The sequence below is a fragment of the Centroberyx gerrardi genome, chromosome 2 (genome assembly GCF_048128805.1).
Source record: "Centroberyx gerrardi isolate f3 chromosome 2, fCenGer3.hap1.cur.20231027, whole genome shotgun sequence".
Taxonomy (NCBI): domain Eukaryota; kingdom Metazoa; phylum Chordata; class Actinopteri; order Beryciformes; family Berycidae; genus Centroberyx; species Centroberyx gerrardi.
In genome coordinates this window covers 31,176,964-31,198,168 of record NC_135998.1, presented here as the reverse complement: position 1 = coordinate 31,198,168, position 21,205 = coordinate 31,176,964, and the positions used below count along the sequence as shown (strand labels likewise).

Below are 21,205 nucleotides of genomic sequence, written 5' to 3'. Positions count from 1 at the left end.
AAGAGCAGTGCAGAAACACCACAGCAATGAGCGCTGAGCACCAAAGATAGAGACAAAATCAAAATGACAAGCAACTCGCAGATTGCACCACAAGACTCATATTTTAAACAAATAACAGTTTTATGCACACCCACAAATTCAATGAATTGGCTTCTATGATACAGATGAAATTAGCATATTAATATACTGCTGCCTTTAGTTTCCATTCTGGATATTCTAAATGACTTTCCTTGTCTACTTATAGGACAGCCAGTTGTGTTGAAACTTACCTGCAGGTTCCAGGTCTGCTTTACATATTCCCGGATGAGCTTCTCCTTCAGGTCTTCAAACGGCCCCACCTTGGGCTGCATGTTCTTGGGCCTGTTGCAGGGCTTCTTCAGGACACACACAAGGCCATCCATCTCCTGCGAGTGGTAGTCGATCACGTCCACAGGGTTTCTGTGGCTCTTGCCACCAGCAATGGCATATGTATCATTGGGTTCCCTCTCAATGGTGTAGTGGTAGCAGTGGTGCGTATAGGCCACTGACAGCGCAAAGCCCCCCAAGTAGTTTCGGCTTTGACGGAGCAGGTACAAACCGTTAGCCATGCCTGCCTGCTGCAGGTAGTCCTCCGCCTCTTCTCGGGTGATGTTGCCATAGAAGTATGGCAATGAATTCACTTTCTCAGCCATTTTGTCTTCTGGCTATTGGCTACCTGGAGAAAGGGCCCACACAAAGTTCAGCCAAGTTGTCAAAGGAGTCACCTAAAAAAGGAAGTACAATCAAACATTAAGATTTTTTAAAAGTTTGTTTTTATTTTATTTATCATTATTTTACAGGATGTAGTAAAATATATCAAGTCGAGTCACACCCAAACTCAACATGTCGTTCTCCTATTTTTCAGATTGTCTTGTATTATACGTTGTTATTTTTGTATTATTTCTATTGCATAGGATTCCTGTGGGGACACCTTATTCTCAACAGAATGGTGAAAAGTAGGGTACTGAACTGGTCTTCTGCTATTGGCTGGTCTTTGAGCCAGGTGATGTCACCATCTATAGAGTACAACAGGTGGTGACATCACCTGTTCTCCGGGCATGGATTGATTTCTTTTAGAGTTCTATAAAATGTTTCTGCCCAAGCTCATTGACCCTATGTTAACGACATTTAATTATGCCACAGAAACAGGTAAATTCCCAGAAACACTGGCAGAAGCTCTAATTATAGTTCTCCCCAAGCCTGGTAAGGATCCTAAACTTTGCCTATTTCTATATTGTCCAGCGAATATAAGATTTTCTCTAAAATTTTAGCATTAAGGCAGGAAAAAATTCTAACTGACTTGGTGGAAATGGACCAAACCGGGTTTATTCACCTACAGACAACATAAGGAGACTTTTCAATTTAATCCATTGCTCTAAAGCATATTCCAATTCTTAATTAGCAATATCGTTGGACGCCAAAAAGGCGTTTGACCGACTTGAATGGTATTATTTATTTGAAATGATGGAAAGAATTAAGATTTATTGATTTAGTTAAATTGCTTTATAGACGCACAGTAGTCCAGGTGCAGACTAACAAAGATATCTCTCCTAAACCTGTTCTGTCGTGCGGGGCTCGGCAAGGCTGTTGGATCTCAGCATTATTATTTGGGATTGCCATTGAACCGTTGGCAGTGGCAATTAGGTCAAATCCCTTTATCCATGGTACTCAGGGTGGAGAAAATATTCATACTTTGTCTCTATATGCAGATGATATCTTGTGATATCTTACAAACCCAGACATATCTGTCCCTCCTCTTATGAAAACATTAAACAATTATGGGTCTTTCTCTGGCTACAAAATGAATTTAACTAAAAGTGTTGCCATGCCACTTAATGCCAAAGCTGAAACTTGGACAATGGATAGTATGCCATTCCATTGGAGTCCTACGAAAATGACATACTTGGGTCTTCAGATACCAAATCAGTTAAGTCAAATCTTTTCCCTCAACTACTCCTCTTTACTTAAGAGAACAGAGGAGGACATCAGCAGGTGGGGGGGTTCTACCTTTGAATTTGATCAGGCAAATTCATTGTATTAAAATGACCATACTCCCCAAATACATATATTTATTCCAAATGTTACCTGTTAAAGTACCCAAATAATTCTTTAAGAAACTCAACATGCCTGACACAGTTTATATGGAAATAGAAACTGCCTAAAATAAAACTTTGAGTGTTACAGAGGCCAACAAATGAGGGAGGTCAAAATATGCCAAATTTTGAAATATTCTATTGTACTTCCTGCACAAGCCAGGGCAGGGCGTGGAAACAAATTGAACAATATCACCTCAGTAAGTTCCCAGTATCATCACTCCTCTATATCCTATCACTAAAATTACTGCAGTCCCTAACCACTAATCCTCTCATTCAGCATATATATATGGTATGTAAGCCATTGCTAGTTCTTATGTTGCTGTATACCTGGGAAATAAATCAATTTTTTTAATCAACGTTAAATAATTTTTTTTTGCCTTGTTAAGCCGTTTTCACATTAAGCCTTTTAGAATGTCCCCTTTTGCTTTCACAATAGGAGGTTCTGTTGGATTGAGTGCAATGCTACCGGTCTACTGGTCTGAACATCACCAAATGACAAACATGACATGATGTGCACATTTGGCGCAGCGTTAGAGATCGATTTAGATCAATTTCTATAAATTGACCAACTTTTTATTTTGGGGCGGCTATGCCAATACTGTAGTGGGGCACCACAGCTGAGCCTATGTATGGGAAACACTGCTCGCAGCCAAAGACGCCCTCTAGAGGCCATCTTATGAAGCGTTGATGACTGCCTCCCCGCCTGACCAGAATATGCCTCTTGATGCCCTCGGCTGTGCCATGGGAAAAAAAAATTCAGCTACAAATGAAAACTTCACTCATGGCAGAAATCTTCTTGGTATGCGCTGGGAATCAAACCCGGGTCATCGGAGTTGAAGGTAAATGTATCCACCCATCCACCACTCTGACCTCAACACCTTTACTTTCCACCGCACTACTACTCTAGTCGTGCCACCTTCACATAATCCTTTTGTGGCGGGGAAATATTTCTCTCACTTCCCGTGCATGGAGCACGTATTTAAATTTTAAGACATCGTGCCCATTTCAAGAAAGATCAGGCTGGCTTTCAGCCAACACACCCTCTGGCAGCCATACTGGAGGTCCTTAGCTCTTGGGCAATAGTGGCTGAACAGCTGATCGCATTCATAGATATACAATGTGGCTGTCTTAACAGAATATAAGAGACAAGGTTAATTTCTGTACTCTGTTTGACTGGGAACTGGTCATTTCATCACTGACATGCAATTGATTTTATGTTTACATTATGTCAGATTGTTGGCTAGCAGCTAACCATCACTGCCTTGTAAACACATCTGGTTTGTGCACTAGCTAAAATATCTAGTATAAGTACATTTTAGCGTTAGTAGTGGATAGTAGTCGCATCTTGACATTAACATTGGTTGCTTAGCTGACTCTTCTTAAGCTACACTTGTGACTTGAGACTTGGGCTATAGACAAGACAGCTTACTGTGTTGGAAGTTTACTGTGTTGGGAGATTACTAAAATTTTGGGGAAAAAATGTCCAAGTCTCAAAATTCTCCAATGGATCTCCATGATGGAGTCACAATCAAAATGACAAGCAATTAGCGATTACCACCACGAGATTCATATTTTAAACAAATAACAGTTGTATGCACACCCGCAAATTCAATGAATTGGCTTCCATGATACAGATGGAGTTTGCATATTCTTGCTCTACTATCTACCTGGTAGATAGTGGATTTGTGATGCAAATGCAAAGCCTCTGTGCCAGTTCTCATACATAGTGTAGCTTCCCAATGGCAACTCCTAAACTGGTGTCACAATAAAATGATGAGCTACTAACTCTGAAGAATTTTTTTTTTTTCTTTCATCTAGCATTAGTGATATCTCTGCAGACAGATGTTGACATAAGAGAGGCCAAATCAGACGCTTCAGGTGTGTATGCTAGATATTAATGTTCCCAATGAAAGACATAGATAATAAATAATAATATACATCTTATAAGCCTTCCATGACAGTCAGCTTACGGAAATTGGGTGAATTCTAGCTAAGAATGACAAGCGTTTCCACAGTATTAACATATTTATATTTAGACAAATTTCTAAACAATGTGACTCATGAGTATATAAATACAGTATATCACTGTGCTGTACTCATGCAGATTATTTTTAGCAGAAGCTGAACTTTGGAACTTTGGTCTCTCAAATAAATACTGATTGTTGATGGGGGTACACTGTAAGAACTCCCTGTATATTTCCACGCTTTAAATACAAATTCTACCCTAAACTTTTTAAAAACCTGACTAAGAAAATGTGATTAGTGAACTCTGTGTCTTTTTAAAGAAATAACTGAAAATGAATGATTTGAATTTGTATTTAAGTGGAGTCAGAAGAGCAAATCTTCACATATAGATGATTGTTTTGATCATCTTTTTTAACTTTGCTAAGGAATGTGCTATACAAATGCAGTTACTAGTAGAACTACGATGACAACTACCAAATGTAGAGATTATACACAGAGCAGTAAAATAGTCATTCAGGCAGTCACCCAGGGCGACAGCTGGCTGAGGGCGGCACACCACGGTAGAGTGTTGTTTTATTTATAATTATATTCAAAATAGTTCCCTTCCTGTGTGCTCATGCTGTACGCTGTGCTAAGAGCAGCAGAGTGCTGTTTTTGTGTTTAATTAATTAATTAATTAATTTCAAAGTAGCTCCCTTCCCACTCTTGTGCCGTGCGCCCCATCAACTGTGCTGCACTGCTGCCCTGACTGACTGACCACTAAAGGCTTGTAAACACAACTTTCAAAGTTGACCCCTTCTCCCTGCGGTTGCCAGAATGGTAAAAACCAGTAAAATAGTACAGTGAGGCAAAATACCAAGCAGACAAGGTACGTTCCAAAAAAAGAGTGAATCTGTTGGCTTTCACCCATTGGAGAGTATTGAAGAAGAGGATGGGGATGAAGAGCGACAGAGTTGGCCTGTTTTGTGTTGGACAGGTAGGTGCCAGTTAGCTTACCTATCAGTTTTTCTACTATAATGAAGCTACGCTAACAACGGTAGCTAGCTACCAGCTCACGATACAAACAAGCTCTGACCAGTAGCTCTGTTTTAGAGTTCAGACCTCTACCGCAGCCAGCAAGGCTTTTATAAGCCTTAATATAAAACGATTTAGCATTGGTTTTGGTTGCAGGACACACCTGCTGCCAAAAGGCTGATGTCCAGAAATGTCTCAAACATTCAGAAATTAGAAAAAAGCCGGAAGGCAGGCTCTCTGCAGACACACACACTGTCACACACTACCAATGGGCCATAAGTAATGATTGAGTAGGATCATTTTTGGATGAGTTTATGCTATTTCAAGGGGGAAAATCCTGCTCAGTATGCCTTTATCACGGGGGGATGGGCAATCACTTGGTCAAGCACACAAACAAGAAGCATCAGTGAGTGAGAGAAGAAAGCTTTGATGTCTTCACAATGCAGCAAGAAGACATGCATGCATTGTGAAGACGTCAAAGCCTTTAGGTGAACAATTTAGAAAAAAAGAAAACAAGTAGAGAAGCAAGAATGTCATGTCATCATGAGCATTTTTATAAGATAATGGTTATGATTTTGAAGTGTCAATAAATTGTTCACTGATAGCTGGCTAGCTAACTATAGGTAGCCGGATGGCTACCTATAGTTATGGCTGGATGGGCTTAGATGGCACCCAGATGAAAAATAAACACCAGCAGTTTTTTGTTTCACCTAGGTTCATTCATGAAATAGAAATAGTTCAACTTTGAAAGGCATTGCTACCTTTCTTCTTTCAGAGTGAGGCATCATTTTTGAAAACACTCATGAACTTTTAGTTTAACTTAGGCCTCATTGATTTCTGTAAATTGAACTCTAACGCTTTTTGGAAAAGCATCCAAAAATTCGAAACCAGTGTTTACAATGAAGGTGCACACACCGCTGCCGACTGGCGGCGTCTGGCGGCGGCCACGACTTCCAGCGCTGCTCAGAGTCTTGGAGCGCCAAGACCCACAAATCAATATTACATGTGCAGCTTGAAATGTATCATTGTGAACAGAAGTAGCAAGCTATCTAATATTTTAAAAGCAATAACTCGTTTTTATTTTGTCAGCTGACATTTGTTTTCCATCTAAAAAACATTGTCTAGTAAATCAAATAAATGTAGGCTATCCAGTAGGCTATATCCATTCATTCACTTTATGAATGGCCCTCAAAAAATAAAAATAAAAAATAAAAATATCTGGAATTATACGCCACCAATCACAGATTATTCAAGGATAACCAATGAAAGTCAGCAGCTTGGAGGAAGATTGCGGGAGTATCGGGATGCACCGGTAAGTTGTAACATTATAACGTTAATCTATCATACATATTAACGTCTACTGGTGCTCTCTGTGCGACGCTTCCTATGTGGTATACCTGCGCCTTGTCCTATCTGCTACGCGGCGCGATGCTGTGCTTCTCGTCCTGTGTGCGACCCCCTTAACAGTGTTACTGCTACACTGAGCTACCTGACCACAATGTATTTGCCAATAACCATTGAACAGTTTAAAAGTTGAAACACTGTTGAATAGTGCACTACATTTTCTTCTGGACTTAAAGGAGCAATAACTAAGAGTTTTACTGCTCCATACCACAAAATGATCATAATATATCAGTGGGGGGTTGATAGTGTTGGTGGTCAATACCAATGACCCAACGATTACTTGGCCGCTTTCCAGCCTGTACTTTACTTTGGAACAAATTGGACTCCATACAGTACAGTTGGAACCATTACACCAATAATCATCATTCACAATGCATCAAATGTTTTAATATTCTATAAGGGCAAATTCTGTGATTGGGTTCTTGTGAATTATAGTAATTCAAATCCAAATAGCCAAGGTGATAAATTATATTCAGCAACTGAATTGTCAAGCAAATAGGAGATTGCCAATAAACAGAAACACAATAAGGCAAACAGCAGGTACGATTCCATTTGCTATGAAAACAACAAGCAGGCCAGGTTGCTGGGAAATTGTCAATATCTTGATTTATCTCCAGATATTTTCTATTAAATCCCTACTTAGTTGTCATAACACCATTACATCAAATTATGGAAGCTACAGATGTAACCCTCATTGTCAAGCTATTTTTTCAAAGTAGTGTAGCTTGACCATCCATTATTTAGGGTAGATAAAATATACTGTAATCTCACTTCCTTCTGTGTGAAGTAATTAGTTTGGTAAATTACAATTTGAGAGTAGCTTCCCCATCATAAAATAATAACAAGATCTGCTTTATTTGCTTACTTTAATTACTTACTTTCCAGTTGAATACTAATTTACACATCAGAACCAGGGGTGAAATAAGAGCAATTAAATATACCAATGGAAAGCAAGTAGAAATATACCAGTGTATACCAATTAATTTGACAACAAAAATCCCATGAGTTGTTTTTTAATCACATCAATATGTGACCATAACGCTGTTCAGAACAGCCCACATTATGTTATTAGAGGGACTTTGGAGAATTATCCACTTAACAGTGCAGAAGTAACATAGACTTACAGTTCCTTACAGTACCAGGTCTCTCTTGTGAATGAGACTCCGTGTCTCAATGAGATTACCTGTCTAAATAAAGGTTTAATAATAATAATACAGTTGATGAATTTTGGAACTATTAAAGTTTGGGTTTTTGTAACATTTGGAATGTTTAAAAATAATAATAATAATAACATAGAGTATCAGTTAATTTGTTATATTAATATATTAGTTATATAATTTTTCTTTGTCAAGCATATTTTTTCTCATTCAAGTTTCAGAAGTATAAATAAAAGACTCAAAAAAACAAGAAAGAAACCAAGTAGTATTAGATCTACTAGCGGTAGTATTTGACTATTAAATAAAGAGATCATACAAATATAATGGCACTTGCTGAACAATAATATAAACAAAAGTGTCTAAAACAAAGTGACAAAGTGAAATTTGAAGTTACCACTTTGATTCTATCTTTCACAATTCTCTGCAAGCTATCTTTGATATATTATGATTTGATGTATATCTTTGATCTATTATTGTACAGATAATAGATCTGAGAGATCACCACAGAAGCACCTCACAAGCAAATCAACTACTCAAACATGTAGTACATACTTCACTGCATTAATGAAGCAAAAAAAAAGATGCAAAATTAATCTACACTAAAGGAAGGTCAAGGCAGTGGCTTCCCTAAACGTATTTCTAAATAACAATAATAAAATAACAATAAAGGAAACACTTGCACTGCTGGATCCACACACAGAACTGAAATGACACAACAGTGATATTAGCATACAAATACATTTTTTTTATATAAAGTGAAACTATATAAGTGAAACTGACGGCTTGTAAACGTACCTCAGGAAAACTTCAGAAACTATGTTGGACATAGCCTAATTAAATAAGCAATACTACTATTTCATAATAAGAACAATAAGAATTTATCAAGTTTATAAGAATGAGTTTTCAGTTGTTTGTTAAAAAAAAGTTGTTCCAAAGTTTAAGGGCTCTGACCTCAAATGCTGAGTCACTTCTTTAATCTGGACTTTTGAATAGTCAAGAAGATCTATGACCACACCTCTATACCTAGAGAGTTAAAAACTCTGTAATTTAAGCTGTGGCTAAGCCATTTATTTCTTTAAAAGTAAAACATTTAATTTTAAAAACAAATCACAAAAATGAGGTATCTTTATGTGCGACAAGAATACAGCTGCAGTCATCAATGCCAGATGAAATAAAGGAAAAACGCTCCTCAGGTCAGAAAAGAAATGACCTATTTTTTAAGAGATATTTCTGAAATGTTAGAAACAAGACTGACAAATGCTTTGGACTTAACTCAGACACACAGACACAAGCAGCTTTTACATTCTTAAAGAATTGCATGACGATGAAGATTGCATGACAAAAAAACTAAAAATATTGGATGTTTCCAAACTAAGAATTGTATGACCAAGTGGGAACATAAAGACAAAATAGAACCTAGGATGGACACCCAAATGCATTTTATATTCACCACAAAAATGAAAAACAAGACCATGAAGTCCACTTACTGTATATGTGCTGGTCAATTTGTTAGAGTGTTGGTCGTCTTCTAGTGCAGTTTGCAGTCCTTCACTAAGAAAGCCATAGTCAACTGCCAGCAGCCTGAACAGGATGTGAATAGGTCATCTTAAATTCAGTTGCATCACAAGAAATAACTAAACCAAAATTGAAGTAACACCAAAACCATGTTAAATCGGTAAAGCACTTACACTTTCTAAAAGACGTGTTGAAGTTGATTAAAAGTATATCATCCTCTTACTGTCATGAAAACACAATATAAACCCTCAGGTGGCGAGCTTTTAAGCTTCCTCATTTCAGCTACTTCCTTGAGTATTTAATGGCTCTACTTCCTTTTTTTTCTGCAACACACTGACCAACATAAGTTTGCCACACTGAGGAAATAATGCGAACAACAGAAAATTAGGAGTGCAGCTGAAGGATGGCCTATACCTTTTGCTTGAAATTACTCTTTACATTGAATAGAGTTACCAAAATTTAGTGGTGTAATTGTTATAATCATTTCAAGAACTTCATTTTTAATTAGGCTTCAATATATTGATGATCTATAATAATGTTTTTTACTGTGCTTATATGGTATTTTACAATACTTTGATACAATACTATGCTTTGTTATACTATGTGGAAAAATTCTGTTCTGAAATCACACTGAGTGTAATATAAAACTTTGGCCATAAATAGGCATGAAAATTACTGATCAAACTACGGGGAGACACGGATGATTACTTCTGATTTACATTTATAGGTGTGTATTTGTGTATAGATGTGTATGTGTGTATGAGGAAATGCTTGTGTGTACATGCTTTTATGTGTGTAGTGACCAAGTTCCCCAGCGACTACAGGTGTCTTTTTGAAATTGAATTGCTTATACCTGTTTCATCTGTAGTCCCTGTCTTTGTTTTATGTACACACAAAACACAACTGCATTAGTCAATGCAGTCTGTTAAAGTGCACTCTGCTCCATTGGTGACCTATTTATATGGTAAAAGTTTGAGGCCTGAAGTGCAGCCATTAATGGGATTTCTTCACATAGTTTGTTGTTGCCACAACAAAAGTTTTTTTCTTTTTATCATTTTCAATACTTTAAAATAGTACTAACTGACAGTTTATTTTGTTTCTAACTAGTTCTTGAGATATTTTGTGACACAAATGCAAGACCAGAAATGGAAAGTTTCTTTGATGTGTGTGTGTGTGTGAGAGAGTGCGTGCGTGCGAGGGAGAGAGAGAGAGAGAGAGAGAGAGACAGGGAGAGAGAGACAGAGAGAGAGAGAGACAGAGAGAGATGGAGAGAGGGAGAGAGAGAGAGAGAGAGAGAGTGTACGGTAAAGCTGTGAAGTAAGTGGGGGCAGTCAGTCGTGTTATAATTAGACCACATTTACAACTCAGGAAGTGCCATCTGTGTTCATTGTGTTGCATACTAACATGCTGTAGTAGTATGAAACACACTGAGCAGCCTGGAAAATAAACAAAATCTACCCCTTCTAGCTTTGAGTTGGGAAATATTTTCTACAATTCAGAAATGGATTTTAAAACAATGGCATGTTATGATAACAACATGAGGAGGATTCATTGGTCTTATGTGTTACGTGTATTAAGTAAAGCAAATAAACATCAAGAAAAAATATCCTGTTTTTTACATTAAGTAAAAGCAACTTGGTCAGTAATTTAACATAACAATAACAATAACAGTCACTATATGAAATGTTAAACATATTGTCCACACTGTCCATAATGAATATTTATTCAGATTCATTGCCTTTAACTAGTGATGCAGAGATGTGTGTGTGTGTGTGTGTGTGTGTGTGTGTGTGTGTGTGCACGTGTTTGTGTGCAATTGCATCCTCATTTACAAAATGGTGCCCTACACTTGCATTTACACCTGCTGTGTCACATTACTGCAATATGCTTTCTCAGTAACATTTCAAAAACGTTTGAAATTGCTTTCATATAATTTTTAATCTGAAAGAAATATGACAGGCTATGAACACTAGGAACAATGGCAAAGCCGTATTGAACAGAACATAAAAGATATTGTGCAACAGCTTGACATTTCAAGCAAATAGGCAACATTTGAAGTTGAGGTGCTATATAGAGTAGTGGAAAATCTTGCCATATATGTCTACTAAGACTATGGTCTTTTTTTTACAATCATCTTACAGTATAGCAAGCTGCTCAAGTCTCTTCTGGTGTGCAGTGACCAAGTCTCCTGAGGTGTGAATTCAAGGAAGTGAAGTGTCTTTTCATGTATTTCTTCCTCTGCAATTGGACCTTAAATGGTAAAAGGCTTAAGAATCGATGTTAGCTATCACTTTTCAATTATCTCACTCTGTGGTGAGGCGGGATTTTATGTGTAGATCTAATTAAGCTGATATTTCACCACTGAACGAACAGTGAAATGCCTCAATGTAAAAAAAATCTCATATATTTTGCAATTTCACATAGATTTATTATTTAACATTAGGTCACAAACTAGGTCCGCCTGCTAGTATTGAACATCAAAGCATTGAAGGCAATCTAGCAATTCATATCAACTCAAGTCTCTCAAGTAGTAGACAATTGTAATTGTAAATTGTAGGCTATGGTTAAGGCAGTCTCAAAGTTTGTAACTTGTTCAGCACGGACAGTTAGTGTCAGCACAGACAGTTAGCGTCCTACAAGAGAAGTCTACGAGGTTTACACTTGAATAAAGCTAGAACTTCCTCATAGTCGAGGGAATCTGTCAAAGTCGTGAGCAAATAACAAACCCAAAAGAGGACTTAATGAGACTCATGCTTGAAAATAGTCTCTGATAGGCAACGTTATGAGTGTCTTGAGTACAGGGTACATGTTAGCAAATATATCAAGTCACATGAACCTAACACCTCAGTGAGTAACGGAAGCGGCTCTTCTCGCTCGTGCTTGTGATTCATATGCTGCATAGACACGGACGTACCAGCGTCTGGTACATTAATGTTCAACAATTTTGTCACAGCAGCAAGTGTTTGTTTAGGAGGGGGATCTGGACATTATATTCACCAATACACAAGATCTAGTGTAATTACCCTTGTGTTATTTGAATGATGAATAAATATAAATGTGTATACCAGGAGTTGAGGGTGGTGTTATGACTACCACCTTCTGCTTCATCGTATGGAACAAATTCCTGTCTTATCGCAAAATAGATTTCACTGCTTTGGACACCAACTGTTATGCTGTCTTTTTAGCCAGAGACACTGGCTGATATTTTCTGCTGCTTCAGCTTCCATTGCTTGCTGGAAGCCCTGTCTCTACATCCCTAATTTTCTGAATAAACTAGTGATAGATGTACCTAGTAGTAAACTAGTAGCAGATGTAGCTAGTTGTAAACTAGAGGATGTGGCTGGTAGTAAACTAGTAGTGAATATGACACTGGTTTTCCAGCCTTACTGTTCAGCCTTGGTCACTAACTCAGTGTATCTAAGGTTTTTCCTTTCATATGTCTTATCTACCATATGGCAGAGGGAGCTCTATAAAGTACACAGACCACTGTTGGATCTCAATACCAGGTCAGGTCTCTTTTATTTATTGTCTAAAAGGACTGCACAGTAAAGGACTGCAATACGTGACTACACTGAAAATCTATCAACTATCAGTGTGTTTTCAACACCAGCTCCCTCTCCTCCTCTTATTCCTAGCCATCTAACCAGTCCTGGTTAATGACCATCTTGTACAGGTAGTGGAGGAGTTTAAGTACTTGGGAACCGTTTCTGACTGTAGGCTAGCTTTTACTGCAAATACTGATTACATTTTTAAGAAACAATGCAACGTTTGTATCTGTTAAGGAAACTATCTTCTTATGATGTCAGTAAGGACATTTTAGAGTTGGTTTACAAAAGCCTTATTGAGAGCATTTTATCTTTTAATATGTCAACATGGTATGGGAACTTGGGGGCCAGGGACAGAAATAAATTGACCAGAATTGTAAATATGGCCAGCAAAATTATAGGCAAAGATCAGAGACAACTGTCTAGTATATACCGATCAGACCAGACGTAAGGCCCAACAAATTGTGTTTGATCTAACACACCCACTCTCATTTGTTTTGTTGCCCTCTGGGAGGCGCTATAGAGCTGTAAGAGCAACCAAGAATGTGTACAAAATGTCCTTCATCCCAAATGCAATCACCTTTCTGAACTCCTAACTCCACCCTCCATTACTGCTCTTTGTTTTGGAATTGCTGGCTATGTATATTGTCTTTGTGTGTTGTTTTGTATGTATTTATTATGTTATATTTTTTCCTGGAACTCTGCTTCCAGTATAGTGAGTCTGTAGGGAGCATATTTCCAGTGAAAAGGGGAGAGGGTTCAAGGATAATAAGATGGAGAAGATAGCCAATAGACATCATCTAATGATGGGTCATTCTGAAGGATATGCCAATGTAACAGGGGCGACCTGTATGGATACTGGTGTTGTGTGTGGTGGAAGGAGGATATTTGCTGTGAATCAATTGTAGTGGACTTAGTTCTTCAATGCTCGTCATGAGCCCCACCAAGACATCAGTTCCTTTGCGCTGAGACTACAGGAAGATTTCATCAGGCTTAAAAAAGGAGGATTCAAGGGGCATCAATGACGAAAATGTTTTGTTCAGAGATCATCTGATCGAGGGGCTGAGAGACATGACAACCAGGGGTGAGTTTAGGGCCAAGATAACTTAACGTTTGAAGTTAAAGCGGACCTTGCACTCTCTGTCGGCAGCCGGCTATGTACCAATAAGTGAAGCTAATTTACTACGTTAGGTTGCATACTGTACAGGTAGCTGACTACATAAATAAACTATGCCATTACACATAACCACAGATATAACCAACACTGGTCCTAAAAAAATTGTTGAAAGCTTCAGTAACACAGTTTGATACCCTTATTGGTATTTCACTTACATGTGTAGGAGCTCTCCGACGAGTGAACACCCGGCTGCAGGTAATTCTGGTCTGACCCCGTGCTTAGTCACTCTCCTTAGCTCTTAGCTCATAGGTCCGTGGGGCTCCTGGGGTGTGGTGACCAGGAGCTCCAGTCTGCCGTGTGCCAGTGGTTCAACTCTTGGTTCCAGAAGGTGAGCAATATCATGTTTGGCAGTTGTGCCATGAACAGGCAGGTCATTGGGGCTCTGAAAAGACAATATCATTGATTCAGAAAAGATTCTTTTGGCCTCGGCTTGCCAAAAAGATCACAGACTGGTGTGTTGAATGTCGACATTGTGTTCGGCATAAAGTTCCTAGCTCTAATGCTCTCTCCAAATCTACCCAAGTCAAGTTTGGTGTGCCCCAGGGTTCAGTCCTTGGACCATTACTTTTTTCCATATACATGCAACCTTTCAGTGACATCATCCAGAGACATGGTATAAGTTTTCACTGTTACGCTGATGATACCCAGCTGTACCTACCGATCAAACCTAACTCTAATCTCTCAAACCTAGAAGCTTGCCTCTAGGTTTGATGTCAGACATCAAGTGGATGTCTGACAACTTTTTGGTTTTATACCCCGACAAAACTGAGCTACTAATTGTTGGACCCACCAAACACAGGCATTCTTTTGAGGGGTTGATCCTAAATTTTGATGGTTACACCATACCACAGAGCTCCACCGTTAAAAATATTGGTGTTATTTTTGACTCTCCACTCACGTCCCAGCCCCACATCAAAAACATAACTAAGTCAGCCTTTTTCCACTTACGTAACATTGCCAGAATCCGTCCTATGTTATCTATGACTGATGCTGAAACCTTAATCCATGCATCTGTGTCATCCAGACTTGACTACTGTAACACCGTTTTCTCCGGTCTGCCAATGTCAGCCACCAGAGGTCTCCAGCTGGTTCAAAATGCTGCAGCAAGAATACTCACTAAAAGTAGGAAATTTGACCATATTACACCCACCCTAGCCTCCTTGCACTGGTTACCAATACAGGCGAGAGCTGATTTTAAAGTTCTTCTTTTAACCTACAAATCCATAAATGGTATAGCGCCAACATATTTTATGAGATTATCAGGCCTTACACACCAAGTCGTACCTTGCGCTCGCTGGATGCAGGCTATCTGGTTATCCCCAGAGTTAATAGGAGCCCTACTGGTGGCAGAGCGTTTGCCCACCGTGCCCCCTCCCTTTGGAACGCCCTTCCTGTGTCCAGTAGAGAGTCTGACTCTATTAGTGTTTTCAAATCAAGATAAAAGACCCATCTTTTTTCTTGCTATTCCGGCCAACACTGATCCATTTGGCTTTCCCACACAACGTACATGCCCTGCATTCTGCTCCTTGTTCACATGCATGTGCAAGTAGGGAGCACATGCACGTTTAGGCTTTTATCTTTGTATGTATATATGCTTCTGTATGTACGATTACATATGATATGTGCAGTATGAGTGTCATGTATGTATGTTGTTTTATTATCTATGTGTGTTTTAACTTTTCTTTATGTGCACTTTTATCTTAGTATCTATGCTTATTACGTGAACTGTGTTGAGACCCTCGTTGGTGATAATGCACTTTAAATAAATCCGACTTGACTTGACTTACTGTGGAACAAAGTCATTCAGCCATTCTGTGCTCCCAAGCGGTTGATGTCAGACCAAGGCCCTAACTTTGAATCCCAGCTGATGCATGATCTCTGTGACTTGTATGGTATAACAAAGAGTCACACTACTTATCACCCAGCAGGAAATGGAGCTTTGATAACATATAATTTTTGTTTAATATTTTTCATCAGTGTCACAGATACGCACGCTTAAGTCGTGTAAATTGACACATGGGGAGACTTCTTTTAAGAGAAGCAGGATGGAAGCTTTTAGCATACAGTAAGGTATTTTTGTCTGTAGTTTTGAGGATATTTGCTGTGAACCAATTGTAGTGGACTTAGTTCTTCAATGCTCGTCATGAGCCCCACCAAGACATCAGTTCCTTTGCGCTGAGACTACAGGAAGATTTCATCAGGCTTAAAAAAGGAGGATTCAAGGGGCATCAATGACGAAAATGTTTTGCTCAGAGATCATCTGATCGAGGGGCTGAGAGACATGACAACCAGGGGTGAGTTTAGGGCCAAGATAACTTAACGTTTGAAGTTAAAGCGGACCTTGCACTCTCTGTCGGCAGCCGGCTATGTACCAATAAGTGAAGCTAATTTACTACGTTAGGTTGCATACTGTACAGGTAGCTGACTACATAAATAAACTATGCCATTACACATAACCACAGATATAACCAACATTGGTATCTATGCTTATTACGTGAAGTGTGTTGAGGCCCTCGTTGGTGATAATGCACTTTAAATAAATCCGACTTGACTTGACTTACTGTGGAACAAAGTCATTCAGCCATTCTGTGCTCCCAAGCGGTTGATGTCAGACCAAGGCCCTAACTTTGAATCCCAGCTGATGCATGATCTCTGTGACTTGTATGGTATAACAAAGAGTCACACTACTTATCACCCAGCAGGAAATGGAGCTTTGATAACATATAATTTGTGTTTAATATTTTTCATCAGTGTCACAGATACGCACGCTTAAGTCGTGTAAATTGACACATGGGGAGACTTCTTTTAAGGGAAGCAGGATGGAAGCTTTTAGCATACAGTAAGGTATTTCTGTCTGTAGGTTTAGAATACAGGTCGGACAGACACTGCAGGAACACATCCTATTGACCACAAGTATTGAAATCCCTTCAGTCACTTCTTTATTCCAAAATACACTGGACAAAGCCAAGCCAATGTATCTTAAACACAGAGAAGAAGTGGCTTGTGAATCTTATGAGCAGCTGACAAGTAGTTTCATTTTGACAGGGCAGAGAAGCTTTTTCTATAATCATATGATGGCAGACTGGAGGATATTGATAAAGCAGCAGCCTAGGTCACTGTCAAATTTGACTTGATCAGAAACATTAAAAAGCATATAGGCCTACTTACGTTTGACAGCTTGCTAGCTGGACAACCAAGACATGGCCTCATAGCTGAGGTGACACCACTCACCTATACAGGTGACAAGCAGGTGGTTGCATGCAGACACACACACACACACACACACAGATTTTATGGCCAGCAAGGTAATGTTTAACCAACAGGGGGCAGAATAACAGAGCAAGAACGAGACTGGTGGGTCAATGATAATGACAAAACAGAAGAGTTAAGCCTACTTGCTGTGTGCTGTGGATGCGCATTGACAGCTTAGGTAATATCTGAATCTACAACATAACAAATTAAAAAGCATCCTGAATTTGTTTCTCTTCTCCACTGTATGTTCTAACAGTAGAAATTAATCTCCTCTATTATTGTCAGTAATCCCTCTTTAGATCAGAATTTTTAATCTGTGGGTTTTCAGTCATAATAAAAGCAGCTTTGTGTTTGAAAAAAAAACAAAAACAACAGCACCATTCTCATGCATACTAATCAATCTGCTCAAGAGACACAAGCTAAATCCTATAAAGCCAAATAAAACACATTTGGAAATGTGATCTGTCATGACTTGTGTCAGTTAATAACAAGGTACTTCACAGTTGTTAAAACCTCATGACAATTCCAGCCAGTTAGCACCCCACCTCACCCACAGAAATGCCATGCAACCATCTGAACCAAATTCTCTAATTGGGGGCATTTCTAGTTAATTAAATTATAAAGAAATCAAACCATTCCTCATTTTGCTGGCAGACTCCCTGGAACCTCCTCAAGGACCCCTGGAACACTGGACCCCACTTTTAGAACCACTGATCTAGAATTGCAAGTTAAAGCTGCCATCATTGAAAATATAACATTATAAATCAAAAGTGTCAAATTATGGAACAAATTATGCCTTTCCTTTTTCTTCTATTCTCTAGGGAAAGTTTTCTGGTTAATGTTGAATTTGACCTTACATTTAGCCTATGCTTCATTAGACATCTAATCACTTACAAGCTTATGCTGGATATGCAGGCTTATGACTGATTGATATGATATGATTAACCCATTATCCTAAAATGATGTTGTAAATTACTTGTTAGGATACAATGTAGCTCTCCCTGTATCTAATATTTTCCACCAAATCTTCCAAACCTGCTTATATTCAGTCATTTTCTGACTGATGACTGACAAGATATTATGTGGTCATTGAGATAAATTATTAGAAGTAGGGACTGACAAGATATTATTATTCTATCAATGTCATAAATTATTCTAATTACTAGAAGTCATTTTATAGTGCTCTACGAACCAGTAATCCCTTAAAATATCTTTACCTTTTCATTAAGTTACATTAATTCACCCCTTAATTCATGCAAAAATTAATGAAGGGAGTTATTAATGGAGGAGATTCCATAGAAACCTCCTTAAACTTCCCCTTAATCTTGACTCCTTACTTTCTAATTTAAAGAAAAATTCAGGGAGACAGGAACTTTCCATTAATAACTAATTAATAACCCTGTAGACCTGCACAAAAGACATGAAAAATCCCTTAATTTCTAGTGTCTCTGTGAATAAACCCATGAATTTGTCCCTTATAAACCCATGACACTAACCTTACTTTATTAAAGCTATGTTATTTTTAATGTAATGTAATGTAATGAGAAATTAAGGACAGTTCAGGGATAAAATTAAGGGGTTTGGTTTGGTCCTGTGCTCCCTGGTGTGATGTTTTCTAGATATGGCTTCCAGTTAATTCCTGGCGATTTCTGCTTGAGCTTTGCTTTTCATAATGATAGACACTACCAGACCATATGTGGTCTGTGTGATGTCCATGTGTTCAGAGTTGCAGAGTGGGGAGGTCCCACGCTACGTCATGCAGCATCTCTTCTTCAGTGAACTGCGTCCTTAAAGCCCCCCAAGAGATGGATTTTGCGACATTGCGGACCTCTGCGGACCTCTACGCAGACGGAACACATGTGGTATTTGTTATTGCCAGTCTCTTCAATGCAGCATCAAGTCAGCCTAACGTTCAAACGTGAGTATGTGCGTCTAATAAACCCGTCGGCAATTAAAAGAATTCAGCTTGCATGCGTCTAGACTGTTAGATTTATTCATTTTTTGCCAGTTTGCCAGGAAATAAACCCTTTCAGATTAAGACGCGTTACTGGTTAGAAGCTCTCTGGTTTTAGTCTCACTCTGCGGTAGATTCCTATGCATTTTAATTATCTGGCTACGTCTTTTATTTAGGCTACACCCGCAGTATTGACACATCTAGTCGACTCTCACTTTGGAGCTATACTGTTATTTGAATTCATAGATAAACGCGGCTCTTAAACCGTATAGTCTAAATGAGGGATGATGGATGCAAATCTAAATTAAACTGATGTAATGAATAGATATTTGCAGCCATATAGCTACTCACCCTCTGTAGTACTGTAGAGTCAAAGATGCTCTAACCGCTGAATACCTGTCACCTGTGATCTTGCAGTCTATGACTTCAAAATATAACGTATCCGAATTGAGCTTGAATTAGCATTCCTCATTATTGATTTTAATAGGACTGAAGGCTGTTTTAGGGGCAAAGTGGTGGCATCTCATAATCAGTGGTGTAGCCTAAGTCAAGAGATGTTTCATACAGGCATAGAGGTTTCTACTTCCGCTGTGGAGCTGCCTGTTCCTGGATCAGCTCCCATTGGTCCACAACCATCATTCATAAACCTTAACTATGCCAATAATGCACACTAAAACATTCACAAAACTATTTCCACACACAATCACATTCGTAAATCTGGACTATTCATGTGCACTCCCAATATCTTAAATTTCTTAAATTGAAATTACATATTGTTAGGAATCTCTGTTAAAGCTGTAATATCAAAGCAGGTAAGATATCCTTTTCATTAGAAAAAATTGATGAAAACATTGAATGATCTATATATAATTCATTATCAATTATAGCCTATATCACCAGTTGTTGGTGTTTGATTTTTTTTTCTTTTCTTTCTGTTAAATTGAAAATATTTTTATTTTGGTTTATTTGAGATTGTATAAGCAAAAATTTTGTATAGGTGCTACTTGTATCATTTTTAAACATAAATTTATCATTGTTAATAATGCTACCTTAGTAGCCTATAATTACCGTAAACAAATGAGACCATGGTGGAAACGATTGGTAGCTTTAACCTCATACCAGTGGTATTGTTAGTGCTAGAGTTTCTCCAAATTAAGACCACGTTTCCCATAAACCCCTTTGTTTTCTGTCCCCCTCCCCCTTCCTGAAATCTTTGTCTCTACTGAGGAGGATAAACATGTTGGAAGTGATTTTTCCATCGGCCGTTTACTCCTTCCATCTGTCATGAAACTCTGAAAGATTTAGCTCAGTTTGTGCTAGAAGAACAGCGCCCTCTTTCTGTTTTGTGCCGTAAAGCAATCCAGCAGATTTCCCTCCAAATCAGACCAGGTGGCTCACAATGGAAAACGCAGTGTAGAGGCTGTCAATCTTCTCAGCGATGGTCGTTTGTTTTACGGTAATTATACTAATGTCTTTTTTTAACATGACAACAACACCGGTTATGCCACCTTTCGCCACTAGAGGGTAACGTCAGTCACGAAAACAAAGTTTGTTAGTCCATACAACAGTCCCCGAGCTTCACAGTGGAACGGCGTAGAGGCCTTCTCCAAAACAACTTAAGTTGCTGGGGACCTGACTTCACGGTTAAAAAAAATTACGGAAAATAACCATAAAATGGCTCCATCCAGCTCGTCCAACATAATGCAAGTCTCCTGAAGCCAACCCATCTCAAAGTGACTTGAAAAGACCGACATGTACACCTAGCTGTTGATTTGAAAAAAAAGCTCACATTTGCGCACCCGAGACACGATAACGAGGAGAACTACATGTGTAACTCTTACTCAGATTACCAGAAACAAGACTTCTGGTTTGGCCGTTTATCCTTCAAAATAAAAGCGCAAAATTTTAAATAGGTAGAAATACTGTTTTAAACCAATTACCTTGTATTTAATCGGCAAATTCAATCAGTGAGCACCCATATTAATATTTGATGACATAATAATAATGAAAAATGCCATAATATGTGCCATTTTAACTATAAACGCTGCATGTATTACACTATGCAGAATACATACAGAACAGACTAAAGTGGACATCAAACATTGCGT

The 21,205-nt window shown here is 38.5% G+C and overlaps 1 protein-coding gene across 2 annotated transcripts in view; it reads right to left on the bottom strand.

Annotated features, from left to right (window-relative positions):
* Positions 1 to 9,365, bottom strand: part of syk (spleen tyrosine kinase) — a 29,925-nt gene extending 20,560 nt beyond the window's left edge. The window contains exons 1-3 of one of the 2 annotated variants that reach the window (XM_071917557.2): positions 9,343 to 9,365; positions 9,142 to 9,235; positions 270 to 743 (exon numbers count right to left, since the gene is read on the bottom strand). In XM_071917557.2, the coding sequence (XP_071773658.2) occupies positions 270 to 671 (402 nt within the window). In that variant the 5' untranslated portion in view covers positions 672 to 743; positions 9,142 to 9,235; positions 9,343 to 9,365. The remainder of the gene's footprint in view (positions 1 to 269; positions 744 to 9,141; positions 9,236 to 9,342) is intronic. The other variant, XM_071917558.2, reaches the window with a different exon arrangement.
* Positions 9,366 to 21,205: the final 11,840 nt, after the last annotated feature.